Source organism: Ischnura elegans, chromosome 8, assembly GCF_921293095.1.
Source record: "Ischnura elegans chromosome 8, ioIscEleg1.1, whole genome shotgun sequence".
In the NCBI taxonomy this organism is placed as follows: domain Eukaryota; kingdom Metazoa; phylum Arthropoda; class Insecta; order Odonata; family Coenagrionidae; genus Ischnura; species Ischnura elegans.
Window position 1 is genome coordinate 96,094,049 of NC_060253.1, and position 15,839 is coordinate 96,109,887.

General features: G+C 37.6%; 1 protein-coding gene across 2 annotated transcripts in view; it reads right to left on the bottom strand.

The window, feature by feature from the left end:
* LOC124164288 overlaps nucleotides 1–15,839 on the bottom strand; it is a 111,134-nt gene that overhangs the window by 4,995 nt on the left and 90,300 nt on the right. For both annotated transcript variants that reach the window (XM_046541535.1, XM_046541534.1), the window contains 4 exons: nucleotides 5,034–5,150; nucleotides 4,206–4,315; nucleotides 2,932–3,091; nucleotides 748–887 (listed from right to left, as the gene is read on the bottom strand). In XM_046541535.1, coding sequence (XP_046397491.1) covers nucleotides 748–887; nucleotides 2,932–3,091; nucleotides 4,206–4,315; nucleotides 5,034–5,150 — 527 coding nt within the window. The remainder of the gene's footprint in view (nucleotides 1–747; nucleotides 888–2,931; nucleotides 3,092–4,205; nucleotides 4,316–5,033; nucleotides 5,151–15,839) is intronic.

The window sequence follows — 15,839 nt, forward strand, 5'->3', positions numbered from 1 at the left end:
AATTTTCTCTTAAGCATTATGAAAACAAAATTTATAAATATATGATTTTCCGATACGTAAAAAATTAGCTGTATACCATCCAAGTAACCTCCGACAGTAGCGCAGCGAGGGGGGATTTGGGGGATAAACCCCCCCCCCCCAGAGCTCATGGAAATTTTTAACATTAATCCATTTTACTTAATTGGATTGATATCGCTAATATAATAGTGTAAGTACTGATAAAATATCCCTCAGAAAGCCGTAAAACTCACCATTTTGAAACATTTATCTTAAAATTCCGAAATTTATTAATCTCGCACCTACCGCTTATCCTGTTGGGTATTCCATACTCCCACACACCCCGGTATTAGTTTCATCTGAACCTCCCCCAGCCTTAATTCCCAGCTGCGCTCCTGACCTCCGAAGCATATTTCTGGTTGCGTGGCTGTCCTGGACCGCTGTATACCTGAACAAGAACTTGAACTGGTGTTAAACCCGAGAGGTTTTCTCGCGTTTAACACCGGGTACGGAAAAATCTGAGTAGTTGCACTGTCTGACGTAAGAATAGATTTAAAATAAAACCGTTTTGTTAATAAGTTGCAACAGATGCTTTTCTTATATGATTTATCTGCGATTTTATCCTAAACATGGTTACTTTCGTACAATTTCGTATGATTTTTTCGTGTTCCAACGTGTTTCCCACCTACTCTGGCTCACATGTAAAATTTACACCGTCCGAGAGAAAGAGACCGACTTCCTTGTACTCACCTGCTTCCTTCCTTTCTTGAAGTGCGCCATGCTGAATCCCTGTATTCTCTCGAGGCTCTTCGGAATTTTAGGCCTCTCCAAATTGTAGGAGTCGACTCTCAAGTAATTCCACTCACTTTTGCTGAATTCTAACATCTTGTCTGGAGAGAAAATTCAGTAAATTTAAATCAGGTTGTTTTATTCACTAGTATACAGATGGATGCAAAAATACATGTCGACGTTATTTTCAGAGTGGGAGCTTCTTAATTTAAAAGGCATGCACTCTTTTTCTGACAATTTGAACTTCTTGGACTTACTCTGGCATAAATCGGCGTGCGTCTCATTCACTTTGTTATGCCATGGGGAGAAACTCCTAGTCGATAAAATGGAGACAGGTACCCAGGGCGGGCCTGCGGAGATACCTACGCCCCTTCTGCCCGGGAGCCAAGTTAGACTTACACGCTCAAGTACCCTGAGAGCAGGGGCGGGGTTAGGGGGTCACAGGGCTCATCGATACCTCCACTGCACAAACAGTCGCCCACCGAATCAAATCCGCTCATCTTGTTGCCCAACAAGACGAGTGCGCTCAGCTGGCTGTAGCCTTACCATAAACGATCACCTCCAATTCTCCAAGCTTCGGAGATGAGCGTTTGTGGTCCGGCTACTGCCAGCTGAGCTCATTCGTATTGTCGGGCTCCTAGAAGAGCGGATTTGATCCGTTGGGCGATTCTTGAGCGTTTGTGCAGTGAAGGTATCGTTGTGATACCACAAAACGCTATCAAATTTAAAAAAAATTATTAGTTTAATAGTTTTTGTATTCTTGTAAAGGGAATGCAAATGTATGACTACAAGTCCCAAACATGATAGGAGTTTGAGTTGTATTCATCGTTGAGCGTAGCACTCCCTACTTCAGAACAGGGGCGCAGCTAAGAATTTAGGCTAGGGGGGGTTTTAGGCGCAACTAATACTTCGTGGTGTGGGGGTATTGCATACCCGTCAGGGTAAGCGGGAGTTACGGGGGCCCTCCTCCAGAAAAGTTTAAGATTAATGGTTCAAAATGAGTAGTTTTACCGCTTTATGAGAGATATTTGATTAATCGTAACACTATTCTATAAGTAATACTAATCCATTAAGTAAAATGGTTTAAACTTAAATATTTCTCTGAGCTCTGGGGGGGAGGACACGCACAATGGTCGCAAATCGAAAAAAGGTGGCCAAAATTAATAACGTCGTTATTTTACCAAAATCATCTACAAAAATGGCAATTTTATATTGAATTCAATAGCCTACATCAGATTTTGACATTGTTTTTACGCTATCTCTTCATTGCAACATTTTTGAGCTATTATTATTTAAATAATTTTTAAAATCTCGATTTAGAAGTCATAGCGATTGGCGATTAACTAGTTATGTATGGAGAACTTTAAACAGTATAATTTTACATCAAAGACATGTAAATTTTAGTTAAAATCGCTGTACATGGTGGGCGAGGATAGAAGACTTTTAAGCCTGAATCACACGATCATTTTTTTTCGTCGCGAAAGTGATCACTATCGCGAGCTCTGCGCAAAATGATCGTCGGCGGCAATTGTTTTTCGCGATCGCGATCGCGATGTGGATTCCCATCGCTATTTTTCATCACTCGTCCGGTCGCTTTTTCCGTCGCTAAAACCGTCACTAAAACCCCATATCAGCCAATCGGAACGCATGACCGTATGGTGTGATTGCAGCGCCACGTTTGACAAATGTGGGAACGGCATAAATAAACAAACACGCTATATAACTTCGTGATGAGGGTCCTATGGCAACGAGCTGTGATATTGGAAATGATGCGAAAAGCGACGGCGGGAGTGACCGTGTGATTCAGAAAAATGATCACAAGAGCGATTGCTTTTCGCGACGGGAAAAGTGATCGCGATAGTGATTACTTTCGCGACGAAAAAAAATGATCGTGTGATTTAGGCTTTAGATGAAACTCGGAGTCGATAGATGGTCTTGATGGAGCGAATTATAAGCGAGAAGAGTATGTTAACCTGTCTTGGAGAGATAAGAGGGGGACGTGGAGGAAGTGAGTCATATTTGTTGATACTCGTATAATAAATGGCAACTTACTGAGGATTGAAAATGAGAGCGATTAGCAAAATTCTCTTTGTAAAACCCACCTCAACCGGTATAATATCTTCAATATCAATAATAAGCTCTTACCTATTTCCATTCGAGTCATTTTTGGCCTAAGGGATGCGAATTGTGGAGCAGATTTTCGCCTTCTTTTGTCAATCCAAAGCCGTAGTCCGGGCAGTTTCCAAGCAAATGGCAAGCACGCAATGGGATCTCCGTGTTCCGTGTGCACTCTTCTCAAAGCCTCCTGGGAATGCCAAAAAGTCAGTTCGTAATGAGAGAAATTCTCCCATTCTCCATAAAAATGGATACCTGGCTGCAATTTTATTCTAAAAAAATAGATTACAACAGAAGAATAAAAAAATAGCAAGAAAATGGAAGATGGCACTAATATGCGATTTGAGGATTTTAAGATGTCTTTCCGTTCCTTGATTTCGCCTTAGTCATTTTTCCTTATATCATACTTTGGTCAGTTTGTTTGCCATAGAATACGTTCGCATTAAAATTTGAGCTGAAAGAATTTATTGAGGCAATGAACTGTATCTCCGCGAGCCCAGCTTGAAAACGTGTATGCGTTCAGGTTCATTTATTATGCCTCTTTGAATTTTCTTATTAAAATGTCAATGTTCATAACGGTAATAGCAAGTCGCTAAATAAATTGTTAAGTTACATTTCGAATCTAGAATCTATTGTTATATTTCTAATGATTAGTTAGCTCTGTACCAGTTTTATGGTGAACAAGGTTGTGAATGAAGATATTTACAACCTCCTTGATGGTGAACACAACATAAAACCTCGGTCATGTCCTCTTAATTTACGGTGCTATTTCTATTGTTCTCATCAAATGTGGGTCCAAGTACATATTTGGATAGGGGAGGGAATTACCGAGAGTATTATTTATATTATTATTATATTTAATATGCGATAAATAAATGGATGTCAAATGAATGTTGTTGTTGCCGCCGGGTGAAAAATTATTTCATATTTTAAAATTAATTAATTCGCCATTGTTTCCGAATTTGAACTTAATTTAGCGGGTCCGCTTAGGTTAAGGATGAGCTCGGTTTCAAGGTGTTAACTCAATAACCTATGCAAAAACTTAATTTGGATTTTGGGATTAATTTTCCTCCTCCCCTACAATCGTCAGTTGTTACCACCTCCATTTAGTATTACTTCAATCAGGTCATGTAGTCCTGATATTCTCTACGTAAAATAAATATGGATACTGTTTCAAACAATAATAAAACAAAGATTACAATTCCGAATGATTTGTTTATTAATGGCGTTCCTTATGTAGGACTTAGGTGAAAATAATTTTGTGAAGTTCTAAAATTGGCATTGAAGTTGGTCTTATCACATACCAAAATTTGGATCAGAATAGCGTCTTCCTTTACTTCTTCGGGAGGCATCTGTCCTTTCGGATGTCTGCATTGCATCTTCTTACCGCTTTCCTTATGTCCAAAGAAATCCACTGATAAATAAAAATTAATCATTAGACCCATAGCTATGAAAAGAATTTAAAATAATTTCAGCATTCACATGAGCAGTCCTTTCAACACGAATGAAAAATTATTCTTTGGAAACTCTTATAAATCGAATTATCCGAGGTAGGGTGTGTGTTAAGCAAGAAATTATTTTTGGTATCCCTGCATTTTTGAAACAACATATCCATGAATTAATGATTCCAGAATATTAATTATTTCCAGGCATTCATCACAGCAACATGTACAATTGTACATATCTAGTCATTTTTGGAGTAAATTTATTTGACAAGAACAATAGTAACCTTTGGCAGGTCAAAAAGTTAAATTTGCTCATGCTTATGATAGCAATATATAAAATCGAAATGTGAGCCGTGGCTAAAATCTAAGGCAAAACTGTTCCGATAACATAGAAAACGTGTTCAAGCGTTGAGAGGAGCCATTTTAAGTTGTTCGATGTAGTATAGTTTATTAAAGTCGTTAAATAAAATGGAGGTAAGAGTGTATGGTTTCTCGATTACATTTGTTCGGTGTTTGAACAATGAAGGCCGGCACTCGGCCTGTAGTTTGCAATTGTTAAGAAGGTGCTCGGTCTAAAATACGACACAACTAGAGGTAAAAGGACCTCTCTCGACTCCTAAGCGCACTCCAAAATTACCAGCTCAGGTCGAAGGAAACCCTTCGCATGGAAGGAAAATCCGCCCTTACCAGCAAACTCCTCTTCGACATCCACTTGGCAGTAAGTTAGATAAGGGGATTTACCAAGTCGTCGCGTCATCCTCTTGCATATTCCTTTCAGTTTTTTTGCTTCGTTTTCAGTCCTTCCTGAAAAGTGGAACTGTACGTTTAGAATGGACCGAATATAAGAGACTCAAGGTTTATACATGTTAGAACGTACTACAAATTATTGTATGTTCTATATATTTTCCTTCCCCAAAAAACATCTATGGTCCCGAGTGATGTAAAAGTAGATGCACTATGAGTAAAGTGGCATGCACACTACATAGGTGCCAACATTTGAGCTCTAGGCAGGTAGCCGTAAATCTGTTTGGCGGAGTTGGATGATGTTCGGGTTGCCTATACTAATGTTTTTCTGACAACTCTCACGCACGGAAAACCCCGCATTTCATTGAGCCAGCGATATATTTCAATTAAGTACTGAAGGTTCAATCATCGGCAGCTATTGGCGTAAATTACGAAATGTTCTTATACCGAAAAAAAGAGTGCCGGAGGATAGGTTCCCTTGGTCTCCTCAGCAAATGTATCGCGTGCAGTCGCCAAGTGGGAAAACATTTCGGGGGTATTGAAGCCCCCCCAAATTCCTGCCCCCTTGCCTTCATTCCTCAAGAACAGTAGACGATGAGACCCAATGTGTTAAACTAGGCATCGATGTTATATTAGTGGTTTGTAAGCCAAGGGGTACAAGTGATTTATTTTTTTCTATACACAGTTAGGTACAGAAATTAGGCATAGAAAACAAACAAGATCAATTAAATATTTGATATAGTACATTTGATTTTCCACTCGATGTCAGCACAGAACAGAGAGTCACTCGTATCCCTTGGCAACCAATTTTTGTGTCTTTCTTTTAACAATTAACTTTACACATTAAAGATACCTAAGTTCGAAAAGTTTCCTTCGTTTGATAGGGGAATAATAATCCTTATTTAAGCCAAGCGCTACCTGCTAGCAGGGTACTCTGCTACCTGCTAGCAGCCAGCATTGAAGCGGCGCACAATACCCTCGCCCCAAGGTGTCCTCACACGGCGGGAGCGGGAATCAGAATGACGTCACACGGGATTTTCCCAGCATTCATATTTAGGGGTCGCGTTTTCGCGCGCTTGAAATTTTTCACTTTTCATTTAACTGTGAGAAATAGATACCGTCATTTAAAAATCTAAAAGCGTGAAATACGTACTCCAGGAGTAATAATATTTCGATTTCGGCAATAAAAAAATAATAGGAAACCACCCTATTCAGAGTTCGATCCAACAGATGGAGTGCTCTGCGTTAAGACGGTACCAACAGTGGCGAGTGGCGCCAGTGGCGTAGCCAGGGGGGTCCAGGGGGTCCCAACCCACCCCGAAATATACAAACACAATTATTTTCCTTTATAAAAGGAAACACAATATTGAAAAATCAGGAATTTATAAAATATTTCTCCAATAAATGAAGGTTTTCCGATTATGAAAAGTGTTAAAATTAGTTAAAAACTCATTACTTAGTATTTTACAAAAATATTCTCCACTGGTTTTGGATTCCCCCCCGAACGAAATTCCTGGCTGCGCTACTGAGTGGCGCAGCGAGGGGGGATTTTGGGGAATAACCCCCCCCCCCCCAGAACTCAGAGAAATTTTAAAGTTTAATCCATTTAACTTAATTGGATTGATATTACGAATAGAATAGTGTAAGGATTGATAAAATATCCCTCAGAAAGCTGTAAATCTCACCATTTTGAACCAATTATCTTAAAATTCCGCAATTTATTAATCTCGCACCTAACGCTTATCCTGGTGGGTATTCCGTACCCCCTCACACCCCGGTATTTGTTGCACCTAAACCCCCTCCCTTCAGCCTTAATTCCTAGCTGCGCCCCTGGGTACCAAGCCTACGAAAGAGTGATTATTTTACTGTAGAGGAACTGGAAGTCATAGGAATGCTGAGTTTTTGTTTTCGTATTCACCCGGTTTTCAATTTTCGGGACCAAAAAGCAGAAAATGTGTGTTGGAAATATCTATTTTGCTGAGAAAAGGATGATGGTAATTTGATTTATTTTCGGTCCTCTTTTCTCTGAAAATCGAAAGTAATCTACTTTACGAGCTATACAGCATGCTGTAGGCGTATGGCGGGAGGTGTTAGAATGCCAGCCGTTAAACTCGACGAGAATACGAAAAAAATTCTCTCATCACCGACTTTTCCTCGTAAAATGCTCTATGAAAATCGAGTTTAAGTCCTTAAAAAAATTCGACAGAATCAAACGAATGTGCTCACATTTACATTGCTGATACGTAGAATGCAGTTAAAGTATAGCGAATCGTTTTTACAATAAAAAGCTAACGTTGCATGTTTTCAAACGCATGAATACTCTACTGTTTGAGCCATTGCCAAATGAATTCTTTCATTGAGTTATGGATTGGAGATAGAATTATGGATTGAAAATAGCTCTGAAGCCAGGTCAAAGAGCAGAGAGAAGTTTAAATATAAAAATATATATTCAATGCAAGCTTTGTGCTCTTAATTTTTATCATCGAAGGCTTTTCTCTCCATGAACGTAGTACATGTTTAACAATGTATTCGAAAAGTTTTGACTCCATCATTTCTTTTGAATCGAGTTCTCGAGGAGAAGCCTCCATCTGAGTGCATTTCATTCACAGGAACCCCCTTCGGGAGACAAGGGTTCAGTGGGAGTCGTGAATATTTATAGCTCTAGGTTTCGATTAACCTGGATTTCCTAAGCTGATTTTGGATGTACACTCAATAGCCTCTTCGACCGTCTTCTCTTTTCTAGCTAAGCCGTCGAGAGCTGATTTAATGAACGATGAACGATGGGATAAGAGGCCCAAGATGTAAGTGTCTGAAAAAAATCGCTCACGGAATTCATAATACCGGCAGCGATAGATATGAAAGGGTGAAAGAACATCTTCTATCTTGATTTCAGGAAGAGAAAAAAGTTGGGGCTCTGTATGTCGACAACCCAGTTTTCTCCCATTTAGAAAACCCAAACCATCCCGAAAATACAAGTCAAAATTGAATAAAATGAATCAAAGATAATCTCTTAATGATTATTTTGCTAGGTAAATATCTGGAAATCGATGGGAAGACCTTGGAATATGTTCATCCTACTACACCGACGACCTTCCTACAAAATCTTATCAAGCGGGAATCACTTCTTGCATAATGTGTGGGGAATGAATCACCGAAGATTGAAAAGTCGCATTGTTCGTATTTCTTATCCAAAACTTCATTTTCAAATAACTATGCTCGCTGGGTTAACGAAAAATACTCGCTAATATTACATAAAAGCTCCTTTGAATTATGATTAAATATCGGTCGCCTGAGATCTCGGAAAAAAGATGACTCAATTTGGTGACTTCTAAACAACTGTGAATTACACTTCCCATTCAGATTGAAACTTTGATCTTTTTTAATAAATGAAAGCAACAATATATCACGCCAGAATAAGGAAATTTTCAACATTCCATTGTCATTATTGTCCTAATAGTAGACATTTGAAAATTTACTTTTCCCCCCCAGCTTGCCAGAATGACCTTTCTTGGTGTTTTTTTTTAATCAATGTCATTGCATGAAAAATTAACTTAGAAAATTAAAATTGAGTGAAATTGCATTCAATTTTTCATTCATTCAATTTCGTGTTAGAAACGCTTAAACGCTGTCTAATCTAATATCTTCTCTGCCGATCTCGTTCGAATTCTACCATCACACATTATCATTTACCGCATGCGTGCTTCCTTTCCTGTAAAAAAGGATTATTTTAAGCAGTTTAGGATGAGGAGTCATATTATTTTGGCATACGTTTTGCAATAGTAACTTATTTAAAAAACTTTTGAACTTTTTTTAAAGCATTTAGGCTCATCAATTGTCCGTCAAAGGTTATAAATCTATTTGAGACCAGTAAGTAAGGGAGTGGAGGCGAATGATACGAAAATATGAGAGGAAAATTGGTTGGGTATCAATTAATGTGGAAAGATAGTTTACCACAAATGCTGGATTCGGATATTTTTAATGCATGGCAGAACAGTTGAGTATTTGTTAATGGTCGATTTTTTGAGAATTTGACTCGGGACAGTATTTATTTTCGTGTTGAAACGAAATCATATGTTGATGGACATGTTGAAGGCTCTTCCACTAAATTTGAGGTGACATAGTTATCACTAAATAATCAATCTCGATTATATTTTAACGTAACTAATGGAATATATTTTAACACTCTGCCAAATAAATCTTTTTATCTTAACGGTCTTCTATGACAACTGAATTTTAACGAATTAGTCACATTCACGGACTTGCTGTAGTTCCATGCGAAGAAAGCTCCGCGTTTATATATTCTAAGTCTAAATAAATGTTATGCTACCGTTCATACCCATATATTTTAAGATAATTAATACAAAGCGTAGTTAAATTTGTCAAACACAAAAATTACATGCTTATTTTTGGATCCAAAAATTTAGATACTCAACACTGCCTATTATGCCGCGAAAATGAAATCATGGAAGGTAAAAGGCGCAGGTATCGTTGTGTTTGTATCTTTCTAAGGCGATTGCGGAAATTACCTTTCAAAATCCTGCCATTGTTTATTTTGTGTACAATTTCTTCATTTCGTGGAAATGATATTCGTTTTATCCCTATAAGTGGCATAAGGATGGTTCGATGACAATAGTCCAGGGATTCATTGTCGCCATTGACTTCACTCATAGTCAAAGAGATAGTGTCTGAAGTTGCTGTTGGAACACGAATCCTGCTAATTCTAACGTTTCTTTGGGAACTGAACTATATTTGTGTTTCTAAAACTTCATTCCAAGCAATTCATCATTTAATTGAACTCGGAAATATCCAAAAATGTTGAGGTTGACAATAACCTCAGGAAGCGGAATAGCGAGGGTTCGTCAAGTCCTAGGCCAGCTATGAATTTTCTGAATTATTAAGGATGAATGCAATTTTTTTTACTGAAATTGGGTTTTCGGCTTTTTATTGATCAGAAAGTAATCACAAAAAGTCGAGTAGCGCGGTAACCGAATTTATAAAAATTACAATATGGACGAAGCGATATTTTTTCCTCGCCTAAACCAGCCCCTTTCACTACGCTCAGAATCGCTTTACTGAATTCAGCTCGTCGGAAGTTCCCGTCCATCACTGTCACTTTTAATGGCGTCCAGTATGTCAACCAAATCTCCTAACCTAACAATGGATCAAGTTGAGGCTTGAATCAATGCGGCAAGGGACCCAGTTTAGGTGCTTCTGCACCGGTGGGTCTGGCCTTCTGATTCCTCTTATTACTCACCCGAATGGATAAGATTCGACCATGGGAAGCTATGTGATTATCTTCTAAGTCATGATAAGCTGATTGGTAGCTAGAATAGCAATCAGCTCTCTAAACTCAATCGATTACGTCTTTCAAACCTGTTACGGTTAACTATAAATTTATATGCTTTCCTGAACGAGTTTTATTAGTATATTTTGTTTCTATATAAGTGTGTTCGGCAGGCCAAATTTACTCACGATAAGTTATTGCAAGCAGGCATAGTCATTCTCAAATTATTATCTCTATATTAACGTTTCTCGATCAATAAAAATATATTATTTATCTCTAAATTTTATTTACTGGTGACAAATATATTGCTGTTGCTTATAAATATTGAAAAAAATTTAATTGAAGATAACATAACTGCAATTTTTTTTGTTTACGTTTTTTGTAAGCCTAATTCTTCATATGTGCTTCTATATATAATGCTTGATAGTGGTATTTTTTTATTTATTACTTTTACTTCTAAAGAGCAGTGACTGACTCCTTTTAAAGTGGAATCTGTGTTGCGGAGATAGATTGAGTGGAGTGAGTATAATGTTTCTTGACTGATGAATATTACCACTTAAATGTAATTGATACAACCACATGTATCCATGATCGGGAATAGAGTTGGTGTTGGAATAGAGTTGGTTTCTTGAAGTAAATTAGAGGTAAATCGTGCCATACGGTGCTTATTGGCGAGGAAATCAATTTAATTTATGAACCATTTTAATTTTGTGCCACTCGAAACGAAAGGAGAAGAAGAATTGAAAATACGAAGAAGGAATTGTCTCTTTTGAGGGCGCACTTAGGCTTTTTAAGGGTGGCTGATGGTTTCGGTCATTTTAAACTACCTTCACTTAATAATAAGTACATCAATGTGAATAAAATAGTGTTTTTTATTGTCAGCTAGCGTCAGCAATTTTTGCCAGTTTCGCCACATTATGGCTTGATTTCATTGGGTGTGAATCACCTTGGCATGTATTTGACACTTGCCTTATCATTTTTAGTTGCTGTTTTAATCTCTCCTTGAAATTATTAGAGCTATAAATATACTAAAAGGTTGTGGCATCGCATTTTGGCGTAATAAATTAATTATCTTCACAGTAATGCCTAAATATCAATACAAAATATAATATGCCTATTATTTTGTGTGGCAGAGCTACCTAATAACAAACTTTCACTGCAAAGCGATTTTTCTGTTGTCACTCTCACTGTTTTAAAATACAGTGTTAAACAAAAAATTTAAAAATGAGAAATTGTTGATAAATACAAAATAGTAAGAAGTGACTTTTGATCAATACACATGTTGTACGTATTATAAATTTAAATCATATTGTCATCGTTTATAAATGCTAAATTTGCACATGCTTAACGCCCATGACATCATTATACTCATATTACCATCAGTTTCCCAACGCGCACAGATACTTCGAAAATATTTTTGGTACGTAAGTATGGTGTACGCTTGGAAGTTAAGTCTACCGAGCTAAGATTATGGAGTTTTAGTGAACCCAATAGAGTAATCATAAAATTAAGATTAAGTGCCATTTACTTTCTCAGAGCATTTATGAAAAGTGTTCAAGGTATACATATGTACCGTATAATCCGATCCCCTCGACGTTCTTGAAGCGAGCTTGGTTACCTGAAGTGTTGTTCAACTCAACGTTTTGGGTGCGGGAAATGTCTTCTGAGGGATCGATCTTGAAGTCATTGATTTTTGGAGGCATCTTAGCCATTCTCTTTCTTTACTCCTTCCCATTTCCATAGCAGCGGAGTACTCTTTGACTACCTTTCTGCTCAAACGGAAGGAGAGGGAGCCACATTCCCCGAACCGTTTGCGATACTCAATTGCTTCCTCAAAATTTTACACTCCCTCAATCGCCCTTTCCTGCCTTAGTATCGGAAACAATCAAAACAGTGGAAATAAACCTCCGTCGGCACCAGAAGCTAATATAGGAGTATTAAGAGTTTTGCCTTGCGATATAAAATATTGATCAATTTATTAAGCAATAGAAGAACGGAAATTTTTATGAATCTAAAGTAATTTGAAGTTCTAGAGTTGGAGAGATTTAATACATAATTAATAAGCAGTTGCTAAAGACTCTACGAGAACGCTTGCCTCCCCAATCAAATTTGGGTGGTCAGTCCGAAAATCGAAGTGTGTGTCATTTTCATGAAAATTTCAAATGTTCTCCACTAATTTTACCTCATGTACTGACAGCCGAAAAATGTGGGCTTTACCAGTTTTTTTCCCTGACATTTTCAGTTGGAAATCCGTATTTTTTTATATATTTTGTCATGGCAATCTAAGAATGCCACTCTAATCTAAGAATGCCAATCTAAGAATCTGAGAAGCAACTCTTCTAAGAATGCTAAAAATATTTATAAATGCTAATATGATTTGTCGCTGGGACGAAATTGATGTAATACTCTATATAGCCTAAAAATAATAATAAAAACAAAACTTAGGCTCGTAACAATATTTAAATGTATTAGCATTTTTTTTGCTGTAATTGACATCAAATCTCATTATTTGCATGAAAAAAACTCGAGTGCCGATCCGGTTGACTTAATTATATACGGATTGGATTATCCACATTCTATGTAGTCAATAATGATGGTCTGCTTCGGTCTGCTGCTGATCTGCTTTTCTAAGTCGATGGATGTCGTCTATGATGGCGAAATATTTTTCGTTACATTTGCAAAAAGTATTTGTTATACATCGCGCAGTCACAAACCTCCTTTAGGATTGGGTGGAATCACCCAGATAAAGGTCGAGGAGCCAGCCAAGAAAACCGGCTGGAATATTTAACTAATTATTTACCAAACGCTGAGAGACGTAAATCTTAGGAGTAGTAGATTTAGATGGAAAGGAATTATTATTTAAGAGCATTATTTAGATGTTGCACGAAAAACTGGCGATATCAACGCTCACCAATGAAATTAGTTAAGAACTGTATTTAACGAGTTACGTTTAAACTGTCACGCACATGAAATGAATGAATGTTTATTTATGCTGTGATGTAACCCATCACAGCAAAAAGGAAAGTAGATTTTAATATTCTGCTCAAAGACTACTAAATAACTTATAAATAAAATATTGTATATAAACAATACCTAAAATATATATTTAATCGTTTTGCAGAAGAAAAAATGCTCAGAAAAAATGACAGCAGCAATTATGAATGTTGAGTTCAATATTTAATTCTACTCCGTGGGTCAAGTGCAAATTTCAAGATTATATTCGCAGAAAGTTAATTGGCCAGACCAGGTTGATAGCGTGATCTCTCGCCTATGGAGTTTCGGACAGACTATCTGGATCGCCGAAGGCTGTAAAACATTTCCGGTGGGAGTATATTTTCCATCACTACCAATATAATGAGTTTGTGTTTTCATGACTGGTGCATCCAAATTTAGATTGTTTTTTGGGTGAAAATTAAATTGCGGGAAAGCCGGGTGTAAATGATTTTTTAGAGACGATTTTCATCGCTGGTGTTAACTGGTCACCATGACTGACAAAAATTATTAACGGTTTTGTTTTCGAAGTAGAAAAAGACCACATCCGTATTATCGAAAGGGTATAAAAATTTCATGGTGAAACAAAACCCAGTGCTATTCCACAAACCTTTATTTTAACTGTCAACTAGTTTCGACGTTTATACCGTCATTATCAACTTATGAATAAAATATTGTATAAATTTATATGTTTGTAATACAGTCTTGATAATGACGGTATAAACATCGAAACTAGTTGACAGTTAAAATAAAAGTTTGTGGAATAGTACTGGGTTTTGTTTCACCATGAACATTTCATCGTTCCACCAAGTAACGCCCAAATCAGTTGATTTTATTCGGGTGTAAAAAGGTTTTTCAGGTGTTAAAATTAAATGCGATAAAAAAGTGCCAAAAAGTGTGACCTAGTTACTCGTCAGTTAGATATGGATTGCCATCCTCAGAAAACGCATGATACTGCCATGTTTCTCCGGAAATTACGTAAGGAACTGTCGGCGTGGAAATGATTCGCTTGACTTGAAAATTTTCTCATCTCACTGCTGCATTTGGGCATAACTATATTATCCACTGATATTCCACGGAGCTTATTCTTTTAGGTTTAAAATATCACCAACTAATTGCATACTGGTCTTTCAAAGACAATAAATCTCACTGGAGAAAATGGCCTTGTCTCATTCCAGCATTGTTCATCGATTACACCGCATCGGGCCCGAAGTAATGCTTGATATTTTGACCTCGGTTTGTGAGCAAAGTGACAGAAACATTTTAAGAACCACATTGATTGTAGTGTCTCATTCATATTTAAATCCTCGCCTGTAAGTCATAAATATAGATATACTGATTAATATTTATCTCCGAACGCCGTAAAGTGAGTGGTTTTCACAACTTTGCCAAATTTTAAACTCTAAAATATCTTTTAAACCTACAAAGGCCTCCCCAGTACGTGTAATTAAACTGGCTTTTCGTTCATGGATGATCTATATTGTTACAATAACTTTCAACTGAGTGAGATGTAAGCTTTCAAAGAGTGGCTTTTGTTCTGACACAGCCAGTAATGCTTATGAATATTGTCCCTCACTTCAACCCGCAAGAATTCAAACAACCAAGACTTTTAAATTACACGTTGAAATGCTAATTATATACAATGATAAAATTGGAATCATATCAGTGATGATACGCGTAAGTAATAGTTCTTCGTTATCAAGACAACAAAAAAGGCGCAGCTGATCCGTTTATCTCTCATTGTGAATCACTGACCGTTGGGCTCAACGAACTTCTGGGTCGTATCTCAAGAGCGCGGAACGAGGTTATGTAATTGCCATTGCATGCCGGTCAGCAATGTTTTTTCGACCGTGCCCAGCGAACCCGGGATCCTACGTCACTGCTTCCCCTTAATTCTTCCCCCCTCCTCCCAATGGCCATGCCAAGGCGTCTGCCTCCCTGTCCTCCCGTCTTGTTAAAATTGATGTCACTTGATTGAGGTGAATCGCATTTAACAGCATTTCATTAGCATTACACTGGCGCGGGGTTCTGTGCAAGCCAACGTGTCTGTGCTCGATTTGCGTCGCATTTTTCGTACAGTTAGCAGGTTATTGAATGTATTGATGTTCTTTGGTCATTTTGATACCATCATCATTGGTGAACAATCTTAAGATTAGTTTGACGCAGCTCTCCATTCAGCTCTCCTATCCGCTAGTCTTTTCATAGTGATGTATTTCTTCTCTTTTACATCCTTTATAACTTGTCCAATGTAATGCATTCGGAGCCGTCCCTTGCACCTGTCCATATACGATTGTTTTCATCAGTGGCGCAGCGAGGGGGGATTTTGGGGAATAACCCCCCCCCCCCAAGAACTCAGAGAAATTTTTAACATTAATCCATTTTACTTAATTGGATTGATATCGCTAATAGAATAGTGCAAGGATTAATAAACCATCCCCCAGAAAGCCGTAAAACTCACCATTTTGAACCAATTA